Source organism: Panthera leo, chromosome D3, assembly GCF_018350215.1.
Source record: "Panthera leo isolate Ple1 chromosome D3, P.leo_Ple1_pat1.1, whole genome shotgun sequence".
Lineage (NCBI taxonomy): Eukaryota > Metazoa > Chordata > Mammalia > Carnivora > Felidae > Panthera > Panthera leo.
This window is the reverse complement of record NC_056690.1, coordinates 66,226,621-66,245,288: the sequence shown is the minus strand read 5'-3', so window position 1 is coordinate 66,245,288 and position 18,668 is coordinate 66,226,621. Positions and strand designations below refer to the sequence as shown.

Here is an 18,668-nt window from a genome sequence, read left to right as displayed (position 1 = left end):
ATGCCACCACATGACACAAAGTTAAATTCAAAGAGAATTTAAGTCTTGGGGGTTTAAGAACAGGAGGCCACCTGGTGACCCCAGAGAATTCAGGAGAGCCCTGAGGGTCTACGGTGTGGCTGTGACCTTAGGAGGAGGAGGGACACGAAGCTGCATGGAGGCTCCACCACCAGACTTCCTGGGCGGGGCTGGGGCACCTTGGAGGTCGAGCTGCCAGGGGAGGGCAGTAGAACCTGAGCATTGAAGCTCAGGGAGCTCTTTCTCTCGCTTTCCTTAGCATTCGTGAGACACATCTTGAATGGGCCAAAGTATGGTGGGAGGGCCTGCACATTTGATTTGGGATTGACATCAGTTTGGAATTTCTGTGGGACAGGGCCCCTTCCTCCCTGTCTGGGTTTGGCTTCCTTTTTCCAGACGGAGCCACAGGATTTAGGGATTGGGAAGTGGATTAGAGGCAAGCTGTGCCACCTCCTAGTGTAGGAATCGGTTTCCTGTCTCTGGACCAGTGGGCTTTCTTGCTGGGACACACCCACAGAAATGCAGCGGGAAATGGTTCCTGTCACCCTGGGGCAGCTGAGAAATAGAGATGGTCTTCATCTAAGGGTGAAGGAGCCAGGATCTTCCTCTGGAAACTGCTCTTCTGAAGACAGCCCTCTTCCTTCTTGGTCTTCCTTTCTAGCCAAACCTTTTTAGGAAACAGCCACACTTTCCTGGTCTGTCAGAGTGACCAACATGGCCCCTCTCCTGGACACTGTATTGTAATATAGCCTAAATTTGTGGCTGACATCAGATTTACTGTGGACCTTCAGTCTTCCTGGGCTGCCCTGCTCCCTGCCTTGTCTTTTTTTTTTTTTTTTTAATATTTTGAGGTAGAGAGAAAGGGTGTGAGCATTGGAGGGGCACAGAGAGAGGGAGAGAGAGTCCCAAGCAGGTTCCATGCTGTCAGTACAGAGCCCGAAGGGGGCTTGATCTCACGGTCCATGAGATCATGACCTGAGCCAAAATCAAGAGTTGGACACTTATCCGGCTGAGCCACCCAAGCGCCCCCTGCCTTGTCCTTAATCAACCTTCCTTAAGGCCCTTTGTCCACCTTCCTTTTCCTGTCCCACTCTTCTCCTCCTTCATCCCATCCTCCTCCCCCTCCTCTTCTGATGGCAGTATGGAGGTGAGTGCCTGGGCTATCTTCAGCTCTGGGGACCCTTTGAGGTCACTTGCACACAGGACTTGGGGGTGACTGTGGAAGACAAAGGTCTGGGGGCCCAAACCCCGGGAAACCCAGAGTGCCAAGTGTTTCTGTATCCTTATGTTGGCAGATCATGTTTTTCTCCCTTTAGTACATAAAATGTGACACAGAGGAAGGGGCACAGGAGAGGAGGAGAGACATGGGAGAGAAAGCCTGGGAAAGAGGAGGCAGCATGTGGGTGTGGAAGGAGCTGGGACCACAGCTGTTTTGTCACAAAACATGTGGGAAGCTGGCCAGGCCGCTTTCCTCCTGAGACTTTCCCTATTTTAAATGGGGATAATTGCAGCTTTTCCTGTTCCCTGGGTTTACAGCAAGAAGTCCCTGAGGCCACAGAGGTGGAGGCACTGAGGAAATGTTGAGGGGATGTTATTGGGGGAGAGAGGGCTGGTAGCATTGACTTAAGCAGCCAGGGCTGGAGGCCGGACAAAGCCCAGGACCCCCGGCTCTTGGTCTCTAAGGTCCCACTGGCCTGAAGGCCCTGTGACCAGTGGGCCTGGCGTTCCCGTCCAGGCTGGCTAAGGGGCTGTACGTGAACACTCAGCCCACTGTGTGTCATTTCGTACCCAGGCAGGGCCTACCTTCAGTGTAGATGATCTCATGGACACTGTCTTCTCCTGTAGATGCATCTCGATGTAAAAGGTCACTAGCTCCTCAAGCCAGGGGAAGCGTGTCGGGCTCTTGGCACATCTGGGTGCACCTCTTCCTCCCACTGCCCATCTCCAGGGGCAACAGGTGGAGGGCTGGCAGTGGAGGGCAGTCTCTGGGCTGTCAGCAGCCCTTCTGGGGACAAACGGGCTCACATTCCCAGAGCACTGAAGGGACGGCTCTAGCTGTACGTCCTGGGCCACACTGCGGAGTCCTGTCTTGAAAACGCCAAGTCTCCTGGGTCCCTTCTCTCCCTGACAATGTGCCGACTGAGCCCATCGCCTGTGGCTCTGGTCCTTGCCACTGACAAAGCCTGAGTGCTCCGAGACGGTCGGGTTGGGGAGGACGGCAGCTCTGCTCCACGCAGACCTCCCAGTGAGAGCTCCAAGCTCCTGAGGTCTGGTGATGGCCAAATACAGCCGCTTCACCACTCTCCCCTTTTGCCCCTGGAGCAGCCGCTTTATCTGGAGACTAAGCAGAAGGCTGCCTGTGCGCAGTAAGCAAATCGGTAGAGGGAGTGCCGGAGGGACCCTCTGCTGTCCCTTCTCTGTGTGTGCTCCCCACGGCCCAACATGGGGTGTGAAAGCACTCCACCAGCTGCGTGTTCCTTTTAGGAATGCCACTTCGGCGGTTTCTGGGACACCCTCCTTCAAACTGCACATACCATAAGAAGGAGCACTGGGTGGTGAGCTCGCACCCTTGGAAGTCAGCCCACCTGGAGGCAGCCTCAAACTTTAGCTTAAGAATCGCCTGGAGTCACCTGGGCCCTGGCTAGAGACGACAAGCTAAGAAAGACATTTTGAGAACTGGGGAAATACGAATGTGGGCTATACGATGATATTATTCAATTATTGTTAACATTTTCTCAAACGTGAAAATGGCATTGGAGTTATGGAGGAGAATGCTCTTGTTCTCTGGAGATGCAGCTGAGGTATTTAGAGGCGAAGCACTGTGGTGTCTGTAGTTGGCCCTGAATGGTTCAAACACACACACACACACACACACACACACACACACACGTGTGCACATTAGCAAATATGGCAAATGGTAGTAACTGTTGGATGTAGGTGGTGGGTACCTGGGTGGTCATCTTCCTTTTTCAGCTGTGTGTGTGTGTGTGTGTGTGTGATTGAAAATGATCATAATACAAAGTTAGGGGCAAAAATCACATGAGCATCTGTTTAAAATTCCAGCACCCAGCCTCAGAGCTCACTTTTAGGAGGCCCAGGTAGCACTCAGGATGGGGATTTGAGCAAGCTCCCCAGGTCCTTCTGATGCAAACCACTTGACCTTCAGAAACCACTGCAGAAACACGGCTCTGAGAGCCTGGGGTCTCGAGGTGGAAACCCCAGCCCCAAAGCATGGTGGCTCCGGAGCAGGTGCAGCAGTTGGACGGGTGAAAGCAGCATGCTGAGCAGTAGAGGGAGTCAGCGTCCTGCTTGGCCCCTTGGTTCCCCCCCCCCCACCCGCCCCATCCCCCCACCCCCCCACCCTGCTTCTCAGCCCTGTCGGGGGCAGCACTTACTACCATGTGGGAGCCCCCTCTAGCTGCAGCCCCAGCTCCAGCCCTCATGCTCCAGCAACTTTGGGTGGCTTCAATATCATGCCGTGTCTGACCACCTGGCCTTTTCCCAGACTGCCCTTTCCGCTTAGAATCACCTTTGTTCTCATCTTCCGACTTCCATTCTCCCCCATTTACGTGGCCGGCACGTGCCTTCTCCATGTCCCCTCCTCTAGGAAGCCTTCCCAAGACTGGGTCACTCTTCCTTCCTGTGTGCTCCCATAGCACCTTCAGCATTCTGTTGCCCTTACAGGATTCCCCGCTAACTGGTCTGTCGCTCCCTAACCTGAGAAATTTTACTGTGGAGCCCTCGGGGCTGTTGCCCATGCTTCTGGCTTCCCTCCTTCCAGGCATCGTGTAGGGCGCACTGCCCAGCCCCCTGAGGGTGAGTGTGGCATGTTGGTAGTTCTGGCCAATGAGTTATGATCTCAAGTAGGAGGCCCTCGAGAGCTCTCTTTTTATCTCCAACCCAATGACCCACAACAAGAGATGGCGGGTCCTTGGGAGCCTGTGTTCCTAAGTACAGCAAGCAAAGCTCTAATGCCAATCTGTGGTGGGCATATAACTCTGGTGCGAATAAACCCTAGTTGCTTTCAGCCACTGTGATTTTGGCTTTGTTAACACAGCACAACCTAACCCAGACTGACCGAGACGCATACCTCATTCATTTCTGTATGCCCAAACACCTGGCCCAATTCCTAGCACAAAACAGATACACAGAAAATAATTGCTATCATGGCTTTTTCTTGACTGTGAAACGGGCCTCAAAGACCAGGCAGATGTTTCAAACCACACCACCCCCGTGTCCCTCGCTTCTTCCCTGGTGATATGGGACTCTCCATGGAGGTGCCCAAAGTATCCTCATACGAGGAGGTACAAATTCCAACTCCTCTGACCTTCTGACAGTTCAGACAGGTTCCTGGATGGATCCCAAGTTAACCATGAGCTGCTGTCACCCACTTTCCCTGGCAAAGGCTCTGCTGAGCAAGGGAAACTTGTCACCCACTGCCCTGCTTATTAACTTGTGAAGATTCCTCTCACCTCAGGCCACCTCCCCAGCAAAGCATCAGCGAGGACCCTTCCTTATTCTAGGTTACCACCCTAGCTTTGGGAAAAGTTCTGAGGGAAAGACTGTCCCCATTGCTTCTTCAGTGCCTGGCCCGGTGGCCCTTTGCTCTTGCCAGCTTGCCCTGGGCTCAAGCACACCTCCTCCCTGTCCCCTAAGCCCAAGAACTGCAGAAGCTAAAATGCACAGGCTCACACAGAGGTGTGAACACGGAAGGCAGCACCCTGCAGTCAGTCTGCGAGGCCTCGGACAAATGCCGTGAAATCGCTGTTTTTGGACCTCGCACATGCAAGGTGGATGCAGGTCATAGGTGGAGGTCACAGCCACAACTGCTTTATCCACACGAACCTGCAGCCCAGACTTCCCCTCTGACCTCTCAGCTTTCGGTCCTTAAGGACAGTGAGTCCCAGATGCTGTGAGATGATGGGTGTTTCTTTTCCCAGGGGACCCAGCTCAAGGCAGTGCAGAGCAGCCAATGGGGTAAGAGGTAGGCACAGTGTGTGAGGCAGTCACAGATGAGACCCCAGGGGGCAGGGGTACTGGGCTTCTCACCGCCGAGTTGATGTTCCTGGGACCACAGGTTTGCACAGCCCCAGACTCAAAGGTTTGCTCTCTGGAATCCTTGTTCTTGGCCAGGCTGGTGTGGGGCCCCCACTTGTCCAAGAAGTCTCTGCACGTCCCAAGGGTGCCTGCAAGGAGGAGCCCGTGGCCTCCCCCCTCCCCCCACCGCCGCCACATTTGTACATGGTTCTGTACTTCGCGAAGTCCCTTCACATCCATTATTTCTTCAGATCTTGATAGTCCTAGCAGCCAGGAGGAAAGATTATTGTCCATGTTCCAGAATGGACAAACTGAGACTCAGAGAGGTAAAAACATGCCCTAGTCGACACAGCAAGTCAGAGCCTGGGAGCCCCTCTGACCAGTGTCTTGCCCGTTTTATGATGGCGTTCTATGTAAGAAAGGGCCAGAACTTGTCTGTGAGCTTCACGCTGAGCTCACGCACACACGCACAGACACGTACACACACATACAGATTCTTTCAAAATGCTGGTCCCAGTGATGGGGGCTCTGGGACAGACATCCACGTAAGAAACCACTGAGCCTCTGTGAATGGGGTCTGGACTCCCTTTGTGGGGGTTTGCCTGGCAAGGGGCTGCCAAGGTGGCTGGCAGCCAGGAAGGGCTGTCCCAGCCAAGCCTGGCATTGGCCTTCGCTCCTCATGCTGTACAAGAGGATGCCAGTGGCCAAGGGGCTCCTCACGGTAAACATGTGGCTGCTGGTGGGTCCCGAGGGCTCATCTGGCTCAAATTCTCATAGTTGGACTCCTGAGCCTGGGGCCTGTGGACAGGAGAGAGTCGGTTGACCACCCGATACAGAAGTGGGGTCATCACCAATTGCCCAAACCATGCCCCAGCGACGGGCAGGAAGGAGAGACGAAAGGGGATTGGGGCCTATATCCAGCAGGGCTTGCGGACCAACTAAAGGGTGAAGGAAGGGTAGGGGCAGTAGCTGTGGAGCGGGGAGGAGGCTAACACAGGGGAAGGCAGCCCAGACCACAGAGGTGCTATCTTCTCGAAGGGATCTCATTGGTGGCTTCAGCTGTCTTGTGTCACATGCCCTCCAGACTGATCTCCCGGGCTTGGCCTCCTGAGCTCCAGCTGCTCTCCTGACTTTGACTTCTCCCCAGGGACATCTTTACAGGCATCTCGCACCTACATGTGAGTGCTCCCATGATCCTCACCACCACCCCCTTCTCTCTCTCTCGTCTTCATCTTAGTGGCACCCAGGGTGACAGCTCCAAACGGGGCACCCTGGCTGCCTCCCTCGCTTGTGCTGCCCACCTGGCCCTATGGTCAGCCCTGCCTTCCACCAGTCCCACCTCCCCACCTCCACCACTCGACCTCCTTCCTTGTGTCAAGCCGGCCTCAGCTTTGGTCAGCAGTCACCCCAAAGATCTCCTGGCCCCCACTCTTGTTCGGATGGGGCCACCTGTCTGCTTCAGTGATTTCTCATCGGCCCCTTTCCAGGTCGCCCCTGAGCCTTTGACTTGCCCAGTGACTGCCTCCCTCCCCTGGGGCTCTGCTGCATGGCCCTGTCCATTTCCTTCGCAGCTCTTATTTTAGAATCTAAGATGATCTTGTTTAGGTGTTTATTAAATTCTCCACATCATGTGAGTTTTCTGAGGTCAGGGAGTTTTGCTGTAGCGTTAGCATCCAAAACAGCGTCTGGTACGTGGTAGGTACTCAATAAATATTTGAACATTCAGCTTTCTGATTTAGGTGCCTTTAGCAAAGAAAAGGGACATTGCACAGGTTTCCAAGAATGTGAGGGATAGTTGGCCAGGCAGCTGGAGAGAGGGGACTGGGCTGGCATTATGGTTTTTCCAGCCCTCAGGGCACAGGCAGGGATGGAGTTATCGGAATGCCAGGGCTTGTCCAATGGGCCTGAAAGGCTGTGTTCCGCCTCCCCGCTCCCCAGCATCCCAGGCACACTGCCCAGGGTCAGTGAATTGGATTCTTTCTTCTTCAACACAGACTTCCACATGAGCAGACACTGGGGGAGAAGGGGAGCCTGGACACGAGGGTCAGCACTTCCTAGATTAAACCCTCTGAACCTCTAATGGCATTTTGTTTGTGAAACCTTCAGCTTTGGGGGAGAATCAGTGCCCCCAGGTGGCTTTTGTGTGAGTCTGCCTGTTCTACAATGCTTAGGAGAACAAGAGGAGACACAGCCTTGAGGAATCACATCTAGGTGTGGACATAAAACAGAAAAATGGCCCTGCAGCACCAGGAAACCAGGCGCGTCTGGGAGAGATGCCAGGGCGAGGCTCAGACTGTAAATGCTGGGGTGGGGTGGGGAGAGCAGGTCACCGTGGCCTGGTCAGGCCAAGAAGGACTTGGGAGACCGAAGAGGAAGGCTTTGGAAGGCCACAGGGAGGGTCTAAACCCTGGTCAAGGTCCAGCCCCCAGTCCTGCCCTTTGCCGTTCTTTATCCTTACGGCACGAGCCTTGAGAAGCCTGCATGCCTTGCTTGGCCAGTGGGGACTAGAGCCGGGTGGGTGAGGGCAGGGTACTCACCGTGGTGGGGTGTCCTGGGCAACTGGGTGCTCTGTGTAGGGACAGAGAGACAGAGAAAGAGAGAGGAGAGGCATGAATCTCCATGGTCGTCGCAGGCTACAGGCGCTGGCTGCCCACCCTACCCCACTGTGGAAAGTGGTCTGAAGGGACGTGTAACAAACATTAGCTGGCAGGGGGTGAAGTGGCCTGGCAGATGACCAGGAGTTAATGAGGAGGAGCGTGGAGTGAGGAGCGGCCCGGCAGAAAGACCTGCCTTTCTGAGGACCGTGCAGCACAGAATGCTTGGTGGGTGTGAAGAGCCAGCAAGACGGACGGCACAGCCACAGGAAAGGAGGCAGCAGCCAGGGCAACTGTGACAAATTTTGGATTTCATCCCAGGAGAGACTGAGGCCGGTGCTGCTGACCTGGGCCTGAGAGGCTCTGGGAAGCCCCTCTCTGGGGCACGAGCAAATTTCCCAGCCAGCTCAGCAAGAGAAGCGTGGGGTGAGCAGCAGCTCCTGAGGACACCCTGTTAGCTCACACTTCCTCACCTCTGTGTTTGCTGTTCCCTCTGCTGGGAACACCACCAGCTCCTTGTTTGCTTTTCTGAGTTAGCTCTCACCTTCCCTCCCAGGGAAGCTCTCACCTTCCCTCCCAGATGTCCCACCAGAGTGAGGCCTGCCAGTCTGTGCTTGGGTGGTACCTGGGCTCCAGGACAGCCCTTCCCCCTGCAGACTGGGCACCTCTTACTCAGCTCTGTATTCCTAGCACCTACACAGCACACAGTAGGTCCTCAAGATGCTTACTGTAACATAAGGGAATGGTGCTATCTAGGAAAGCCTGATGGAGTGGTGGAGTCATTTATGGGGTGCCGCCAAAAGGGCGGCGCTATACTTTCTGGGTCTCTATCTCTGTGCCTCTGGCTAGAGGCAAGTTCCGTAACCTCTCTGGGCTCCGCTTCCTTGGTGTAAAACAAGGTCCTGCTAGTTCCCACCTCCTGAGCTTTACGCAGGGAGAGGAGAGTGAGTTGGAGCACGGGTGCAGAAAGTCTGTTTGGGCTGGGTTACGCCAGGTGGTCAGCCGGGCGGCCTTACTTAGAAGGAGAGCCCCTGCCCCTCACACCCACCCTGGCCCGGGGGTGCACCCACCTGGGCGGCGGCGGGCGACGGCGCGGGCGGCCAGAACGCCGAGCAGCAGCAGCGCCTTGAGGCCGAGCGCCCCGAGCGGGAGGGCGAGCGCCGAGGCCCCGGAGGCGCCGTGGAATCGGAACAAGTAGACGCTGGCCTCCGCGCGGCCCAGGCTGTTGGACGCCGTGCACGTGTAGCGGCCGTCGTGGACCAGGGCGGGCAGCTCGGCGGTCACCTGGTGGCCGGGATCCTGTCTCTGACCCGGGCCCCGCACGGCGGCCGAGCCGTTGCCCAGGGCCGGGCCGGACCAATCTAGGACGGGCGGCGGCTCCCCCTCGGCCGTGCAGAGCGCGCGGAAGGAGTGCGCCGGACCCGGCAGCACCGAGAGGTTGATGATCCGCGGGGCGGCTGCGGGCAGCGGCCAAGGGGTCGAGGGAGAAAGCGAATCCTGGTCAGAGCAGAGGGGGGAAAGGGCAAGGGCAAGGGGGACCCCTCCCAGTCCCGTTTAGTCACCAAGAGATTTGGGGGTGGTTGGCTCAGAGAAGAGGGAGTAGGCGCTCTAGCGCCACGGTGCCTGGGTCCCAATAGAGATGTGGCCTTGGGCAAGTTATTCCGAAGCTCCGTGCCTCAGTTTCTTCATGCGTAAAATGGGGATCGTTTTCTTTATGGGGTCGTTGGGATTTGGCAAGTTAATACATGTGGGGTGCTTGGATTAGGGCGTGGCCCATTAGCAAATGCGCACTCAACGGTCGTTATTGTTGCGGTAGCTCAGGGCTGGGGACTGTCTGCTGGTAGGGGTTCAAGGGCACTTCCCACTCCCAGACAAACTGTCAGTGCAGGGTGGCGAGGGCCCTGGGGAGAAACTGAAATGCACTCGGAGAGGCAGCCCGGCCAGCCCAAGGGCACATGGGAAGTTCGTGGCAGAGCCAGACTGGAGCCCAGAACCGGATCCCCACGGCAGCGGGGTGGGGCTAGGATATTTAAAAGCTCCCCAGCTAATTCCAGTGCACAGCCAGGGTTGAGAACCACTGTTCTAGGGACCGGGGATCCTGGTGCCCACTTCTTTATGCCAGGGTCTAGCAAAATACTGGACACTGTGGGCTCCCTGGGCATCCCCCCCCTCCCAGGGGGCTGCGGGTGCCCTTCAGTGCACAGAGCACACATTCCATTGCAGCCTTTGCCGTATTCAGGATGACTGTTCGACTCGTGCTTCTCGCCCCCTAGACTGCGAGCTCCTGGGAACATTCACTCTCTGCGCGCTTCATTACAGTGCCCATTCCCGGGCCCCATTCAGCCCTTCTCGGAGCAAGCGGTCTGCATTTTTAACTAGTTCCCATGTGGCTCGTAGCCATCGCCAGTGAGCACCCCCCCCCCCCCCCCCGCCTGCCCTAGAGAGATGGGCTGTGCATTGCTCCCCTTTCTATGCCCCGGCGGGCGCAGTGCCGGCACCCGGAAAGCCCTCTGGACGGGGCGGGGAAGGGGGCCGGGACAAGGGCACGGCGCTCACCGGTCACGCGGAGCCGGATGCCGTGGCGGCTCTCGTAGCGGTCGTGGACGTCGCCGGCGAACTCGACGCGGCAGAAGTAGCGGCCGTCGTCGGCCAGGGCGAGGCGCTCGACGCGCAGCGACAGGTCGTTGCGGCGCGGGTTGCCCAGCAGCCGGAAGCGGCCGTGCAGGCTCAGCGCCGTCTGGCAGAGCTCGCTGCCCCGCGCCGCCGCGCACCGGAACACCTGCGGGCCCGCGTACGCCTCGCCCGCGCGCCAGATGGCCGTGAGCGGCCCGTCGTAGTGGCGGTGCGGGTGCGTGAAGGTGCAGGGCAGCACGGCCGCCTCGCCCGCCGCCGCGCTCACCTCGGCTGGCACATGCATGGACCAGCGCTGCGTCGGCGCACCTGCGGGCAGGCGGCCGGGAGCGTCAGCCCTGCCCTGGGGCCGCGCCGGCCGCCATCCCTCGGACTCTGGGGGGGCGGGGGGAGGGGAGTCCCCACCGGGAGGTTTGGAAACCTTAGGACTCTGGGAGCGTCTCCCACCTGGGGGCCCAGAAGCCCACCCCGTGACCGTGACCCGAGAGGCATCTCCCGGGACCTTGTCTCCCCGGACTCTTGAGGTGCCTGGGACTATTTGCCTCATTCGGGCGGTCCCACTTCACCGACAGGCCCCTTGACCCCATACTCTTCCCTAACCCCTGCCCTGCTGGAGAAAAGCCCTGGATTCCATGGTTACATTACAGTCCCAAGACCCCCGCGGTAGTGATAACAAAAGCACTTACTGTGCACCTCCGTGTCGAGCAAGTTCCTGGTAGTATCTCTTTTAGTTCTCACAAATGATCCTAGATGTAAGCACAGTTATTCCTGGGTTGTATGTAATAAACTGAGGCAAAGAGAAGTTGAGTGATTACATAAGGTCACACAGCTAGGAAGCAAAGCCGGAATTCAGACTCAGGACTGCCTGATTCCACAAACGCATGGAACCTTGGGGCTCATCCAAGGAGACCAACACTCCCATTTACAGAGGGGAAACGGGCCTTGGCAAGGGATGGTATGTTTTGAACTTAACGTGTTGAACGCGGTGAGATTCTTTGAGAATCCAGGTCAACCGAAATGGGCTTCCCAAAAGGCCGGATGAGCTGAGAGACCAAGAGTGGTAGACCATTGCGCTGCCTTCTTGCTCTGCGCAAGCGCGTTTGGGCTGTTTCCTCACCTCCTGTGTTGCGAGCCTCTGAAGTATGGTTGAGCTAGGGTCTGGAAGCTGTGCTCCGCCTTCAGCTTGAAGATGACGGGAGAGCCTCTGCCCCTGTTGTTGCATATGTGTGCTGCTTTGGGGAAGGGGTGAGCAGGTGGGTGGGTGGGTGTTGGACCTGGGCCTTGGAGGATCAGGATAGGGGTGGTGTCTCCCTGAGGAGGGAGGACAGGCTGCTAGTTCTACCCAGCTACAACCCTGAATGCAGTTCACAAAAGGGATCCTTAGAGGGAATAATATACCCACTCTGGTATTTCCCAAGAGCTTTGTAATTTACACAATTCTTTTGTATACATCATGTCACATGACCCCCAAAACACCCTAGGGGAGAATGACTCGGGGAACTATTGTTATAGATGCGAAAATGGAGTCCCAGAGTCACACAGACAGATGATGGGAGAAACCCAGCTTTGCTGACTCCATGTCCAGTGCTCTTTACTCTTTGGGGGTAGCTCATGTCCTGGTTTGGAATCCCCCCGGCCCACAGCCAGTTACCATCCGTCCTCCAAGAAGCCCATCCCATCTATGAGTTATCTACAGGTCAGGACATTTCTTCTGCATAGAACCAACATCTGCCACTACCCACATGACCCTCTTTGGAGCGTGCACATCCTCTCACGGTGATGGCCCTTCTGGGACCCCAGCATGGCTATCCTGGACCCATCAAGTCTTCCCTTCTCTGGTGGAAGTCCCGGGGCCTCCCCTGCTCCTCCCCTTCCTCACTGCCCGCTTGGTGCTCTCCGTGCAACGTAGTGTCCTGAGCCGGGGACTCCAGGTATGTGCTGCAGGGGTGTATGTTGCACGTGTTCCTGCAGGAGTGTGCCGCGGATGTGCGCTGTGGGGGTGCTGGGCCAGCAGAGTGGGGTACGAATTGGGTTGTGCGAGCTTTGCCTCGTATAAAATGACACTTTGGGCTTGTGCCGAGCTTGCAATCCAGTAAAACCACAAGTTCTTTTTTCACGCGATCTGCTTATAAGCCAAATTTCGTTTCCTCTAAACAAGTGGAATTATGCTTTTGAACCCAAGTGGAGGACTTGACATTTACCTCTACTAAGAGCTTGTTTGCTCAGTTGTTAATAATCAAAGGGCCTAGTTTCAAATCTGAGAAACCCTTCCTGAAGGTTTTGCTGGTTTACTCAGTACCTCCAGCTACAGAAACAGTTTCCCCACTCTTGAGGCTCAGTCCCTGCCTCAGTTTCCCTACACTTCTCACCCTCTGTAACCTCAGCGTCTTTTGAGCTTCTGCATCTTGCAGGCATCCTGGAGCCAGGTACTGATTCCCCAGAGGTATTTTTTTTTGCTATTGTGCATTCATCAATTAGGAGGTGTTTATCAGACATGTCCCACCCTAAGCCAGGCACTTGGATACAAGCCAGGGTTACAAAGATCAATAGGTTACCTTATCAGCCTGCTGGAGCTCACCACTCAGAAAGGGAGACAGATCTGTGAACACATAATTACACTACAGCCTGCCAGGTGCTCTAATGAGGGACACGAACAATGTTCCCTCTGTCTGAACAAGTTTCCTGGCTCATATCATTCACCAACTTCCCCCCAGTCATCCCCAGGTCTCTGCTGAGTCTTCCTACAGAGGGAGGGCTTCCTCGAACCCCAAGGCTGGGTCTGGCACCCTTGCCTTCAGCCTCTGGCCTGGCAGAGGTACATCCTCCAGGCATCCAGAAGCTCTGGGAGGACAGGGACCACGTATGTGTGGTCGTATTTGGGTCATCACTGCCTAGCATGGCACTTGCCACAAACCAACTGATGTTGAATTGGATTGCTGTAGAAGGGCGGAAGGGAGGGTAATCAGGCTGGCAGGGGAGGGTGGTGTGGCTGGGGGAAGAGGAAGAGATGTGCAAGTATTAGGCAGCGAATGCTTGGAGGACCAGCAGATCCTCGAGAAAGAAGTGGGATTTTCTAAGATTTGGTGTAGATGGAAGGTGCTCTAGGCAAAGGGAGGTAAGGACATGAGCATAGAGATTGCGGGCATGACGAGATAAGGGAGCCAGAGGACACAGTGCTTTGGGTGCTCACTGGGAGATATTCCTCATTTCATTTCATACGTACAACGACCCAGTGAGAGACTCGCGATAGCCTCTTTTGGGGAAGAGAGAACTGAGGCTCAGAGAGGCCACGTGACTGCCCAAGGTCACTTGACTCACCAGAAGCAGAGCCAAGGCTTCCCCGTTGGTGGCTCACGTTTCTACTCTGTCCTGTGTGCTGTGTCGCTTGGGGATGACAGTCTAGTTTGGAACATCCTGAAGTGGGATACAGATGGTCTGCCATGGCCTCTCCCTCCCTGGGGGCTTTGCTCTAGGAGCAGAGAGGGCACACAGAGGCCCTTTCAGCCAGTGTGAGGATCTTGGCTCCAGTTAGGGGGAGATTTGTGTTTCCTGTTTACCTGCTGGATGGTGTTTCAAGAGGAAAGCACCTGGACTCCCTGTTACATGGAGACTTTGGACACATCCACTCAGGGACTCAAGGGGAGGGTGGGAGGTCCTGGCAGGAACTGCCCAGGGAGCACATGCATTTGCTTTGGCAGGAATCCAAGCTCCCCAGCATCCTGTGACATTTGTCATTCCCTCTGGCAGCTCATGCCCGTCTTTAGGACAAGGGAGGGATGACTCCTGAACTAAAACCATGCCCCCTTATTGTGGAGTTTCTAATCTCCTTGCCTCAGGACTATTAGCCTCTGGGGACAGCAAGAGACCCACATTCTTCTCACTGTCCACCTTCACCACTCAGTGGTGGGCCACAGGGCATGCTGGCAAGCTTTCCTGCTTTGGCACAGCTGGACCTGGGTGACAGTCTCACTTGTGGTCATTCTTTCCTGGGCTCTTATGAGCACCCAGTCTGAGCCTGGCACTGTTCTAGGCTCACTCACTTATGGGTGATCTTTGGGCAGGTTACTTACTGTCCCAGGTCTCAGACTCCTCTGCTGCAAAATGGGGCGCCTAATACCTTCCTCATGGGCTTGAAGGTTGAATGAAGTCACACGTGTAGCTTGCCCAGCAAATGCTCAATGCACGTCAGCCCCCTTCTCTCACCAGCCCTGCCAAGGGAGGGTGGGGGGGTGGGGGTGCTGAGCAGTGGCGGGAAGTGCTCTGGGCACACACCTCAAGCCGATGCAGCAGGGGTGAAGATAGGGGACGCTGACATCGCACCTTTGGCAGCTCAGTTTAGCATCTTAGGGACCGTGTGGGCAGTCAGGGCGGACCGTGCCTCCCAGGGGATGGCCACGTGGTGCTCAGAGCTGGAGTCCTTCAGACCTCCCCAGTGCTGCCGCCCCCTCGGCCCCATGATGGCTGACATCACCAGCAGACGGGCAGCCACTCTCATGAGGCCAGCGATCTGTAAGGGGGCCACCCTCCTTGGGGACATTTGGCATGCTAGCAGGGGTGTTCTCAGGGAGTGACTCCGGCGGTAGCCTCTTGGGCATGGTGGCACCTGGAGTGTCAGGAGAGGGCATTTGAGGGCAAGGGGAGATGTTCCTCTTGGCCAGCAAACCTCACCAGGGAGGTGTGTGGGTTCAACTGGGGCACACTGCCTTCCGTCCACTTCTCTCCTGCCTGCGTTTGCTCCCAGCAATTCTTTTTGGGGCCTGTGTGTTGTGCAGATAGGTTGTCAGTGGAGAAAAGGGAAGAAAGGGCTGCGGACTGGGGAGGGGGGTGGAGTGACAGAGAAAACAGGAAACCCATCTTTCAGTGTGAGCTGGACCAAGAAGTTTCTAGGGAAGGGATGAGGAGCAGGGATGCATGAGGGAAAGGCCTGGCTGTTCTCCTGACCTCGGGGTTATCCAGGCTTCTCCCGTAGCCTTGCCTCTTGGCCACACGGTTGTGGACGTGGCCCCGCTTGCCTGAGCTACAGATGGAGAGCCTCAGCTGACCGTGCCCCGTGGCCAGTGTCTGCCCCAGGGCGCTGCTCTCCCAAGTTCCCACTCAGCCTGTCTCTGCCCGTGCTCCCCTGGCCTTCTCAGGGGGTCGTGCTCCCTGTCAGTCCTTCTCCACCCCAGGCGGGACTTCTCAGCCCAAGCTACTGGCCACAGTAGCCGCCAGGAGCAGAAGCATCATCCTGGCTTGGGGAACTCTCCCATTTCCCCCCGGACCCATGACAGCAGCCCATCTCCTCCTTGGCCTCTCCCCGCACCCCATGTCCTTGCTCACTACTGAGATTTGTCTTGCCTTTTGGTTTGTTTTGCAGCAGTGGTTCAGAGCTAATAAATTCCTTTGAGCACAAGCTTTGCTCTGGACTCCCCACCGCTGCATGTGGATGGTGTAAAGGTTGGGGCTTGCACTCAGAACCCTCTGGTTCAACCCAGGCTGTGACAGCCCAGAAAAGTTACTCGACTTCCACTGGCCTCCCTAAACAGGCACAGGGGTCCTTGCACTGCAGAGCTGGGGTGAAGAGTAGATGAGCTGCTTGTCAGGGCCTGACAAGGAAGCCCTTGAGGGTGACAGCGACTATGATCGCTCTACCTACTTATCAGAGGCTTGTGGACCAACTGCAGAGTTGTCCAAAGTCACCCAAATGGTCAGAGCTCCCAGACCATTGTTCTTTCCACCTGTATGTTCCCTGGCATCTCCAGCTTTCTGAAAGCAGATCCGTGGGGAGCCAGACGGGAAAGACAAGAAGACAAGGGAGAGTGTGTGTGTGAGCCCCTGGGAGATTAGGGGCTGCCCCAGGGCGCTGGGTGCTGAGGATGGGTGGCATCGGTAAGAAGAAGGGCACAGAAAGGGGGGGGGGTTTCCTGGACAAATTCCTCCCACTTTGTTTTTGCCAACGGCCTGCCCTGGCCCTATGCTCAGAGATGCAGCTGGGGGGCAGAATGTGACACGCGGGGACCCTGCTCACGTAACACCTCAGGCTTCCACATTGCAGTCTAACCCAGCCCGGTCATCCGGCCTCTTGCCCAGGCCTGGTGCCACACGGAGAGGCTCATAGGTGAACGGTACCAGAGGGGTCTCAGAACGTGCGACCCTGCTCACCCTAGTTCCGTGAAGCAGCTGCCAGTATGAGAAAAAGGGATCCCCTCCCCAAGACGCCTCAGCCTCCCTGGGTAAATCTCAGTACATGGCAGGAACACTTGCGTGGTTTAAGTTTTGTTCTTGGACACGTGACCACTCATACTTCCTCTAAGTGTTTTTGTCTTTGACTGATTCATAGCCCCTGACCCTCAACAGGAGAAAAGAAATAAACCAAAACAAGCACCCCCCACCCCCACCCCGCCAAAGCTAGCCTCTCTCAAGGGTATGTGACTTCAACAAGATTTCCTTGCCATTTCCTTGCACAATCACTGAGCACCAGGACTGTGCTGGGGGCTTTTATATACATGATCTAATTATCCTTCACAGCACCCCAAGAGGCACCGGGGACCCCACTTTGCTGATGCTCAGAGAAGTTAGGCAACCTTCCCAGGGCCACATAGGTAGTAAATAGCAGAGCCAGGATTTAAAGCTGTGTATGATGTCAACACTTATGCCTGAACTGCTCTCTTATCAGCCCAAAATCCGGGCAGGGTCACCTTCTCCAGCCCCCACCCTCTAAGTGGCACCCTAAATCATCCCAGGGAGGCAGCCGAGTTAGGGCACTCTGGGAAAAGAAAGCCTCTCCCCTATCAGCCCCCACTGGAGGGCTCTGTCAGGGGACAACGGGCAGTGCAGGGTGGGGACTGGGGTCGGTCCAGTCTAGAGCCACACATCCCAGCCCCACCCTACACCACACTTACCAATTAAAGTGGCCAGCACTTCTAAGAGCTCTGTAGGCAGGTGCTCTTATCCAAACCCGACCTGAACTGGACTCTGCCTCTGTTGAATGCTCAAGAGGAAGGAAAAGGAGCCTAAGGTGGGGGAGTGTATAATCCAGTCATGGAGACAGGACTCCAAACAAGGAATGTTGCCTAACAGCTTAGAACACCATGATATCAGAGATCACTAATGTGGCACATGACGGCCAGTGGCCATGCACATGGAGGCACTGACGCTGAGTCCAGGGACATATCCACAGGAGGGATGTTGCAGGCGGGGGTCCGGGAAAGGACTGAGGTTTGGGCCAAGGGGCTCGGAGGATGGCCTTTGTCATTTATCCCAATTACCCTCAACTATGTTGAGCATCAGAATGACCTGAGAAGATGGTTGAAGATTCAGACTTCTGGGCCCTGTTGCCTGATATTCTCATTCTGCAGGACTGGGGTGGAGCCCAAGGATCTGCATTTAAACAAATACTCTCTTCCCACTGAAATGCTGCTACCGATGGTCAGTCGGTAACAGAAACGCCGTTCCCAGGGACACGAACTCACTGAGCTCAGTGCCAATGACGTCGTTACCTAAGCCTGCGGCAAAGGGTTCCCATTCACGCCTTGGGGTTCCCCCTGGGCGGTCAGGATGCCCTCTATCGGTTGCCCTGTTCCCCATGTGAAATCACCCCCACTCTTCCCCCAAACCCGTTTTCCCTCTGAGCTGTGCCCATCGTGACACAAAGCACTTGGATGACCGCAACACCCGAAGTCCCTTCAGAGCCTGGACTGTCCGCGCCAAAGCTTGCCCACTATCTCCTTGGATCCTCACAGCGGTGGCTGAGCCGGTGGCCTTTCTACAGGTGGGGCTCAGAGAAGTCAGAGGATTGCCTAAAGTCACCGGAACCCAAGATGACACCCGGACTTGAACTTGTGGTTTCTGTCAAAGCAGCTTCCCTAAGTGCAACCCGGTTGTCCCAAGTTCAAGGAGAGAAGACTGTACCTAAGATTCTGTGAGCATCTATTCTGTTCTGAGCAGGGGCCACAGAGAAAAGTGGGAAACTTACCTATAGGGAGGATGCCCACCAAGCAGGCCAGGAGCCGGAGGGACCATTCCATGCTGTGAGTGTCTGGAGACCCCAGACCAGCCCCACACTCGCCTGGGCCACCAGCGAGAAGCCTCCCTGATGAGGAGAAGGCAGGTGAGGGGGTGGGCTGCGTGCCCAGGCCTGTGCCCCTACTGGGCTCCAGGCTCCAGGGGAACTGGGGAGAGGCAGTTGGGCAGTCTGGATATGATCAGATGAAGCCCGTGGGGTTTAGTCATGTGGAAAACCAACAGGGGAACCACTCAGATGATTTTCCAGGACAGGAAACAGAGAAGCACTTGAGGAAGAGGAAGGACCCTTTCCTGGGGCCACTGGTCCCTTTGTGAAAAAAGTGCTGCTCTTTTGCTGCCTGCCCTCTCTTCATCCCTTCTTCCCTTCGTCCTCTCTCTCCCTCT

General features: G+C 56.1%; 1 protein-coding gene across 4 annotated transcripts in view; it reads right to left on the bottom strand.

Moving 5' to 3' along the window:
• Positions 1 to 18,344, bottom strand: part of SIGLEC15 (sialic acid binding Ig like lectin 15) — a 35,616-nt gene extending 17,272 nt beyond the window's left edge. For 2 of the 4 annotated variants that reach the window (XR_006195269.1, XM_042910596.1), the window contains exons 1-3: positions 10,206 to 10,879; positions 8,720 to 9,106; positions 7,593 to 7,623 (exon numbers count right to left, since the gene is read on the bottom strand). Coding sequence is in view for 3 of the 4 variants with exons in the window: in XM_042910596.1 (XP_042766530.1) it covers positions 7,593 to 7,623; positions 8,720 to 9,106; positions 10,206 to 10,827 (1,040 nt within the window). In the remaining variant the exon portion in view is untranslated. Of the gene's footprint in view, positions 1 to 3,396; positions 5,854 to 7,592; positions 7,624 to 8,719; positions 9,107 to 10,205; positions 10,880 to 10,966; positions 11,027 to 18,234 lie in introns of those variants that run through there. The other 2 variants (XM_042910597.1, XM_042910594.1) reach the window with 2 other exon arrangements.
• Between the last annotated feature and the right edge of the window lie 324 nt (positions 18,345 to 18,668).